Raw genomic sequence first — 8887 nt, 5'->3', positions numbered from 1 at the left:
AGCTGATGAGCTTGAATTGCTGGTCTTGTGGTTCAAACCTACTTTTCAGTCCAGTGTATTTACCCACAGCGCCACAGAGAGACCCCAACTTGCCCCAAATCACACAACAGTCAAAGCGGCTGGCCTTTGATCTTGAATCCTCTGGGTTGTGCCCAGGGTAAAGAAGATGGATGGCCCGGTCTAATCTCCTTGTCTTATGAATCTTCAGATAAATAAAACCAAACTCATTGCTGTCAAGTTAATACCAACTCATAGCAATCCTATAGGATAGAGACCAACTGCCCCATGGGGTTTCTAAGGCTGTAATATTTATAGGATCAGGACTGCATTGTGATCCACAAGGTCGGCAGTTCAAGCCCACCAGCTGCTCCTGGGAAACTCTATACAGGGTCGCTATGGGTAGGAACTGAACTGATGAGACTTAACAACAGCAACAATATTTACAGAAGCAGACTACCACAGTTTTTACCTGCAGAGTGACTGGTGGGTTGAACTGCTGACCTTTGGTTCACAGCTGAGCACTTTATCCACTGTACCACTAGGGCTCCTTTCTGGATAAATACTCACTTCACCTCCATGAAGTCAATTCTGACTCATAACGATTCTATCTAGGGTTTCTGAGGCTGTGCATCTATCTGTATGGGAGCAGAAAGCCTCATCTTTTTCAGATAAATTATTGTTGTTACGTGCCGTCGAGTCAGTTCTGACTCATAGTGCCCTGTACAGGGTTTCCAAGAAGTGGTGGTAGGTTTCAACTACCGGCCTTGTGGTTAGCAGTCTAGTGCTTATCCAACAGCACCACACCAGCAGTCAGTCCCAGATCAATAGTATAAGGATACTTAGGATGTTTGTGCCTAAGCATTGTTGTTGTCGTCAAGTATTTTTGAATAGGTTCCAACTCATAGGGACCCTGTGTAGGGCTTCAGAGGTGGGTTTGAACCGCCAATCTTATGGTTAGCAGTTGGGGCTTATCCTATAGTGCTGCATGAAGCAGAGCTCATTGTAGAATATCACATCAGCTATAAAATTTTCCAAGGAGGTCTGGGAGTGTAGTGATTACGAGTTGGGCTGCTAGCCTTAAGTCAGCAGTTTGAAACTAACAGCTGTTTCACAGGAGAAAGATGAGGCTTTCTGCTCCTGTAAAGATTTATAGCCTCAGAAACCCTATGCAGGGTCGCTATGAGTCAGGATTGACTCCACGGCACACCACCACCCCACCCCCACCATACAACTCTGTGGGGGCATGAAATGGAGATGTTTCATCATTGAAATGTTTCTCTGTGATAGGGGATCCCATGGTCTTTACCTGGTATTCTGCATGAGGCATGTGTCCAATGAGGGAAGATGGACTCTGTGGGACCACCCTCGGGTTACAGCTGTTTCTTTGTTTAATCTGAGCCTATTGATTGTCTGTGCTCTTGAAATTATTTAGTAAAGCTTATTACGCTGAGTTACAGAGCATATTTGATAATCTGATCCTGTCTGTTCATTTGGAGGCAGAGGTCTATTACTCAGGACATACTCTTCAAAGATCCCTAATCCCCCAGTGGAACATCAGCCATAAGTTTGAAAAATTAATTTTTAAAGGTAGTTATACAATTGAAGAAACATGATGTGGTTGGCTTCACTGTGAATGAATAACATCGGAAGAACACAATTCTGGATGCTCTGTGATGGTTCAGATGATTACTCGAATGCTGCTTCTAATTCTAAGCAATGATCTTAGGGAAGGCTCTTTAGATGCTTAGATGTTCACCCCATCCTCCAGTTGCCAAAGAATCAATACAATATCAAAGCTTGACTGTGAACATTCTTCCCCAAACTAACTACTCTTGGCCCTCTTAAGTCATGGAATTCTCTCTTTTTCTCTTTTTTAAGGTGCACAATTCAGCTGCCTACACAACTGTATTTTGAAACTCAGGAAGGGATGAGACCCCTTTGTCTTCTCTGCTTTATAACAAACTCCATTTGTGCTGGAGGCATCAAAGACAGAATGTACACACAGGCCTCAGATCCTGTTCCTGGTCCCAAAATCACTGATGGTGAACTAAGCCACTGTAGACAAAGTATGTCAGGGGCCCAGGCCTTCCTCGGACAGATGCCAACTAGGAGGGCATTGACAGGTTTGAGTGATGAAGCATTAACACGTGCTTTGTGGAAAAAAAGTTGTGAGTTATTATTTCCCTTCAAACAAGTTCCCAAATGCAAGCCTGAATTTTACCTTCAGCGAGTGGGTCCAGGGTGTGTATCATGAGCTGGAAGATGCTATTCCTCATGAGACTGTTGTGGAGAGATGCAGAACTTCCACCTCGTTGAAGACGGGGCTTAGCCTGAGTGGAGAAACCAGACATGGACGCTGTTAGCTCTCAGAAATGAGGGAAGAGTCCATTCCAGATAAGTTCCTGACCTTGTCTGGTGTGTGCTCATTTTTGTCATGTGATCACACACTAGAGAATCACAGCTTTTTCAAAGTACTTTTCCAATCTCATGGAGGAATTTTATCTCCCATCGTCTCTTATTAAGTGAATTTTTAGAGCTTAGTAAATGCCAGGCAACATGCAATATGATTCACATCATCCATTAGTTTATCTTATTTTCAACATGAATCGTATAAATCAGGTACTGTTACTATTCCCTTTAGAAAACTGTGAAAACTTAGACTCAGAGAAGTGAAGTGATGAGGCACAAAGTGGTGGAAAAGGAAATGGTCCTCAGGTCTACTTCACTCAAAGGCTGTTATCTAAACTTGTGGGTGGTCTCTAAAACTTGTGAATTAGGTATATACTAATATGAGCACCTAATATAAAACATTTACAAAAATAGAAATTAAGAAGAATGATATAGAGAGTAAATTATATAGCTGCTAATATTTTCTTAGGACTCTTGGTGTGGCACTGCAGGATAAGCACTGGACTGCTAACTACAAGGTCAGAAGTTCAAACCCACCAGCCACTCCTTGGAAACCCTATACAGGGTCACTATGAGTTTGCACTGACTAAATGACATTTAACAACAACAACAATCTCTTCTAGCTCCCCAAAGGATCATCTTGTGCCTCATCCCCACCCTATGGACTACAGTTCGAGCCCAGAAGTCCTATGGTCTGGGAAGTGGGATTTGAAGAGGCAGAACCTCATCTCATGGGCCAGCCCATGGAAGGCCCATCAGGTGAGGGCTCCTTTTGTATAAATTCTTACAAGGTGTCATCCTTTGGCCCCCATGATGAAACCCACAGGTGAAAGAGGAAGAATTAACTTCTAGAAATGTGGTTGCCAACAAATTCTTTTTCTTTTATTTTCAAAAACTGTCTGAAAAAAATAACAACAACAAAACAAACCCTGAATAGGAATGTCTTTTCCTTGTTTGGCTGACTTTGCTGTTTTCTCTGTTCATCACTTCAAAGGCAGTCATGCTTCTTAGATGGACGGATTTGGGAGAGAAGGATGTAATGTCATGTAAGGGAACTGATTTCTTATTGAGTTGTTTAAAGGAAATCTTGACATGACATTTTTCTGGGGTTGTTGTTGCTGTTAGGTGCCATCGATTCAGCACCAACTCAAAGTGACCCTCTGTACAACAGAACAAAATACTGCCTAGTCCTGGGGCACTGATGCTGCCAGTTTGCCAATCCATCTCATTGGGGATCTTCCTCTTTTTCTCTGACCCTCCACCCTACCAAACATGATATCCTTCTCCAGTGAATGGTCCCTCCTGACAGTATGTCTGAAGTATGAGAGACGAAGTTTGGCCATTCTGGCCCCAAGGAGTGCTCTGGCTGTACTTCCAACACAGATCTGTTTGTTCTTTTGGCAGCCCATGGCACTTTCAGTATTCTCCTCCAACACCATAACTCAAAGGCATCAATTCTTCTATGGTCTTCCTTAGTCACTGTACAGCTTTCGCATGCATATGATGTTATTGAAAATACCATGGCTTGGGTCAGGTGCACCTTAGTCCTCAAGCTGACATCTTTGGTTTTCAACACTTTAAGAAGGTCTTGTGCAGCAAATTTGCCTAATGTAATATGTCATTTGATTTCTTGATTGCTGCTTCCATGAGTGTTGATGGTTGATCCAAGAAGAATGAAGTCCTTGACAACTTCAATCTTTTCCCTGTTGATAAGAATGTTGTTTATTGGTCCTGTGGTGAGGATTTTTGTTTTCTTTACATTGAGACACAATCCATACTGAAGGCTGTGGTCTTTGATCTTCTTCATCAGATTTTTAAAGTATTTTAAGTCTTCACTTTCAGCAAGCAAAGTTGTATCATCTGCAAATCTGGGATTAGGTAAAAATAAAATACTCTCTTTTCCACTAAGTCTTCCAACTCTCTACATTTGTGGTGTTTCTAATATATTCTCTCATGCTCCAGTCTTATAAGACTGTTTCCAAGAAAAGTCTCCATGGTCAAATGCATTTGTGAAGGGCTATATATCCTATACCAAACCACCTCTTGAGAGTTAGCATACATATTAGACCACTGAGTCCTACTTTAAGAAACTCTGGTTAAGTTGGGCAATGTTTCCAAACTTTTGTCTGCTGTTGCTGTTAAATGCCATCAAGTTAGTTCTGATTTATAGTCGTCCGGTATAGGGCTTCCAAGGAGCAGCTGGTGGGTTTGAACTGCTGACCTTGTGGTTAGCAATCCAGTGCTGATCCTACAGCACCACACCAGGACTCCACTTTTGCCTATGTTGTTGTTATGTGCTGTGGAGTCGGTTCTGACTCATAGCGACCCTGAACAGGGTTTCCGAGGCTGTAAATCTTTATGGGAGCAGAAAGCCTCATCTTTCTGCTGTGGAACAGCTGGTAGTTTCGAACTGTTGACCTTGTGGTTCGCAGCCCGATTCGTAACCAGTATGCTACCAGGATCCCTTAATTTTTAGAGCACTGATTAATAATTATTGCTCACCTGTTTAGAGACAAACATAAAACCCATAATGAGCTTAAAGGTTGAGTAAAATCTCATTATAAAGTACATGAAGAAACCTGACTTTCTTAGTATGATTTTGTTACAGTTGTTAGTTTGTTAGAAATCATGTCCCCAGTGCAAAAGTGAACAGAGAGGACTCAGAGATTAATGGTGTTTCATTGGTTAACCAGATTAGGAGCTCCTTAAAGTAAGAGATGAGTCTGTACCTCCAGCCTGATTCTGAACCTGGCATATTGTCCTTGTTCTCGTGAATGTCATGAGTCCTTCTATTGAGCATTACAGGAAAAAGTAAAGGGTCTATGTCTTCCTTATTACCAGTCCTTTGAGACTTAAAGTTTTCTAAAATTTGAAACCACTGTGTTACTTGGTTGTAAGAGGATTCAGATGATTAGGGTCCAAATGATTTTAAGGGTAAAGTTGTTGTTGTTAAGTGCAATCAAATTGGTTCCAATTCATAATAACCCTGTATAGGGTTTCTGAAGAGCAGTTGATGGGTTTGAACTGCCGACTTGTGGTTTACAGTCCAGAGGCTACAGCACCTTGAATAGAACTAAGGGTCATTGTAATTTGATCACTGAAAACAAGAAATCTGAAAGCCATTTCCTTGCTATGCTGCATAATATAAAATATGTGTTAATTGGGTAGGAACCGGATAAAGTGTTAGTTGCTAATAATTTGTCATAATCACTGTTACTATGGTCCTTATTCTGGAAAACTGGAAGAACTCTGATGTGAAGATCTTTATTAGAATAGGGTTCGATCTACAGAAGAACTTAAAACCTTCTTATGAACATTATATATATATATATATATACTGGATGTATTGGTCTCATGCAGTATTTCTTTTGATAACCAAAAGAAATTTCTAACCAACCAGTCTGTACATGCAGATACATGGAGAAAACAGGTATCATGCGTTAGGTCCCACGATGGCCCCCAATATCAGCACAGCATCCCTTGGAATGCAATTTGGAACTATCACATTCTTTAAATTCCTCTAAAAGTTCATGTCAAATTGAAGGGAGAATTCGAATTTTTGGAAACCTAGTCCCAGAAATAATTTGTCAGCAAACCTCAGAATTCAATCATTACTGATTGTAGGACAGAGAATATCTACACACCAGCAGGTGAAACCATTTAAATATTCCAAGGGAGAGGATGATTTGTTGAGCACATGATCCCTCTTCTTCCCCCTCCCCTCTCCTCTCCACAGGCACATGAACAGGGACAGACAGAGCTACTGCTTCCTACCGGGAGCGCCTGCTCATCCTTGTCCCTGGTTGTAGATGACTGCATAGGAAGAAAAGGCAAAAACAAAAAACAAAGAAATAAACAGTGAATCACATATAGGTTTTTGCAGTTAAAACAAGCATCAGCAGAGAGAACAATTTACTTGTGTCTGTTCCTGAAGGGGATAAGCAGGCATGAGGACCAAGGGCATATATTCCTAGCCAACATATAATGACTTTATTTAGACATGTGATATATTCTCCCGAAAGGTCACACTTGAATGGCCAACCTAAATGCTCAGCAACAGAAGGCAGTTAAACAAATGATGGCACACTCATAATGGAATAGCATATGGCCATTAACAAAAATGAGGTAATTCCACATGTACTGTACTGGCATGGAAAAATATCTAAGATGTATTGTTAAGTGGGAAAAAGGTACTTAAAAACTTTATTTTTTATGATCTCATTTTATAAATGAAAACAAAGTGATGATACTTTAGTATTTGGAAAAACAAAAAGTCTGTAAGAATTACACCAAACTCTTATTGTGGATACTGTTGGGAATGGGATTGTAAGGAAGTACAATTTTCCATGTCTTTTGGAATGATTCAGCATTCATAGCTTCATGGGTGGTGAATAAAATAAAGCCTGAAGATGTTGGACCTTAATGTAAACTAAAAGGAAATTCAGATGACCCAACTTGTCTCCTGCCCTCACCACCTGAGACGGAATGGAAATCCCTGTCAGGAGAAAAGTTGACTAGATCACAGGGCCCATGAAAGCCCAAACCATCTGTTGGGAGAGAACACAACTCACATAAGGGAACATGGGGATTCTACTAACACGACCCAACTGGATGGTTTGGCTTCTAAACTGGAGCCAGCTCCAAGCATGACTAGATGAGTTGGTGGTAAGTTTATTTCCTGTGTGCACATTCTTGTGTTCAGACAGTTGCATATATCAAGAATAAGTTGGAATCTTCCTTCCCATCTTGGTGCCTGGTCATTTCCCTCAGACACTAAACAGACCAGCATCTTCAGGAATAAATACCAACATGGAGAAGAAAAGTACACGGGGGGCAGAACTGTTTAAAAATCTTCATTTAGCTCTAGGCGCTCTTTCATACATCATATAAAAGGCATTCAAATGCTCTGCCGCCCACATTAAATGTGTTGTTGCTGTTGTTGCGTGTTGTCAAGTTGGTTCCGACTCCTAGAAATCCTGTCTAGGGTTTCTGGTAGGTTTGAACTGCTGATGTTGCAGCATACCACATCACATTAAATAGGATGGCTTAAATCACAAAATGAAAAGGATTCTTATAATCTTGCATTTGAAATGATCTGGCTGCGATTGGCTGGGACTGGCTTCTCTACAACTACTATGTAGTCTCAGAAATTTCAGAAAGTGAGAAACTGAATCCACACTTTGTTTTCACATGTAAAAGAATTTTTTAAAATACAAAAATTAATGCTTAATGAAGCTTACGTTAAATATTTTGCAGCTGTTCAGCTAAACATTTCATATTTTTTATTTTTACAGATAGCTTTTTAGAGTCCCTGGGTGGCTCATAAGATTAATGTGCTAGGCTGACAGGTACAAGGTTGGAGGTCTGAGCCTACCTAGGGGCACCTCAGAAGAAAGGCTTGACAATTTATTTCTGAAACACCAGCTATTGAAAACACTGGGATTCATGTGTGAGATCAATTACCCCAAATATATGCACAGCATCCTATGGAGTACAATTCTCCTCTGCCATACCTGGCATCACCATGAGTTGGAATTGACTTGAGGCCAATTGGTTCCTTTTTAATTTCTATTTGGAGTCAATATTGTTGGGTGTCGTTGAGTTGATTCCGACTCATAGCAACCCTATAGGATAGACTAGAACCTCTTATAAGGTTTGTTGTTGTTGTTAAGTGCCGTTGAGTCAGTTCCAACCTATAGCAATTCTGTATAGAGTTTCCAAGGAGCAGCTGATGAGCTTGAACTGGCGACCTTATGGTTTCAACCAACTTTGCAGTCCAGTGCATTAGCCACAGCGCCACAGCAGGACTCCATTAGTCTGTAATCTTTATAGAAACTGACTACTACATCTTTCTCCCATGGAGCAGTTTATGGGTTTGAATCCATTGACCTTTCGGTTAGCAGCTGAATGCTTAACCATTGTGCCAGCAAGGTTCATTTATTGAGTCAATACTAAAGTATAGGTTTTCTTCTGTTTTCAAACCTTTTTCAAGGTTCTTGAAGGACTTGTATGCCTTGGACCCTGACGGAGAGTCCTAACAAAAACCCAAACCAAACCACTGCCAACACGTTGATTGTGACTCACAGCGACCCTTTAAGACACAATAGAATTGCCCCATCAAGTTTCTGAGGCTGACAATTGTTACAGAGGCAGATGGCTACATCTTTTCCAGGCAGTAGCTGCTGGGTTCTAACTGTCGCCGACCTTTTGGTTAGCAGTCCAGTGTTTAACCCACTGTGCCATCAGGGCTCCTTCCTGAAGCCCCAGTTCATAAAAAAATATGACTAGAGAACTGGAATGGGCTCAAAATTGTCCTTTGATTTCCTTTCCTGCTCTGTAAGGCACTGTGGGATCCTACGTCTCTCTGGAAGGTCCTTTTATTTTCTCTCCTTTCCACATCAGACAGCGCAATCAATGGCCCCTCATTCTACAGAACAACCCCTCAGGGAAATTATCTAGTGCAGACCGCACAGCCTTT

General features: G+C 41.2%; 1 protein-coding gene across 2 annotated transcripts in view; it reads right to left on the bottom strand.

Annotated features, from left to right (window-relative positions):
* SLC24A2 (solute carrier family 24 (sodium/potassium/calcium exchanger), member 2) overlaps nucleotides 1-8887 on the bottom strand; it is a 313314-nt gene that overhangs the window by 93594 nt on the left and 210833 nt on the right. For both annotated transcript variants that reach the window (XM_006864468.1, XM_006864469.1), the window contains exons 2-3: nucleotides 6184-6222; nucleotides 2222-2330 (exon numbers count right to left, since the gene is read on the bottom strand). In XM_006864468.1, the coding sequence (XP_006864530.1) occupies nucleotides 2222-2330; nucleotides 6184-6222 (148 nt within the window). The remainder of the gene's footprint in view (nucleotides 1-2221; nucleotides 2331-6183; nucleotides 6223-8887) is intronic.

The sequence above is a fragment of the Chrysochloris asiatica genome, unplaced genomic scaffold, assembly GCF_000296735.1.
Source record: "Chrysochloris asiatica unplaced genomic scaffold, ChrAsi1.0 scaffold00065, whole genome shotgun sequence".
Lineage (NCBI taxonomy): Eukaryota > Metazoa > Chordata > Mammalia > Afrosoricida > Chrysochloridae > Chrysochloris > Chrysochloris asiatica.
Note: the sequence above shows the minus strand (reverse complement) of the source record. Positions and strands in the feature narration are given on the sequence as shown.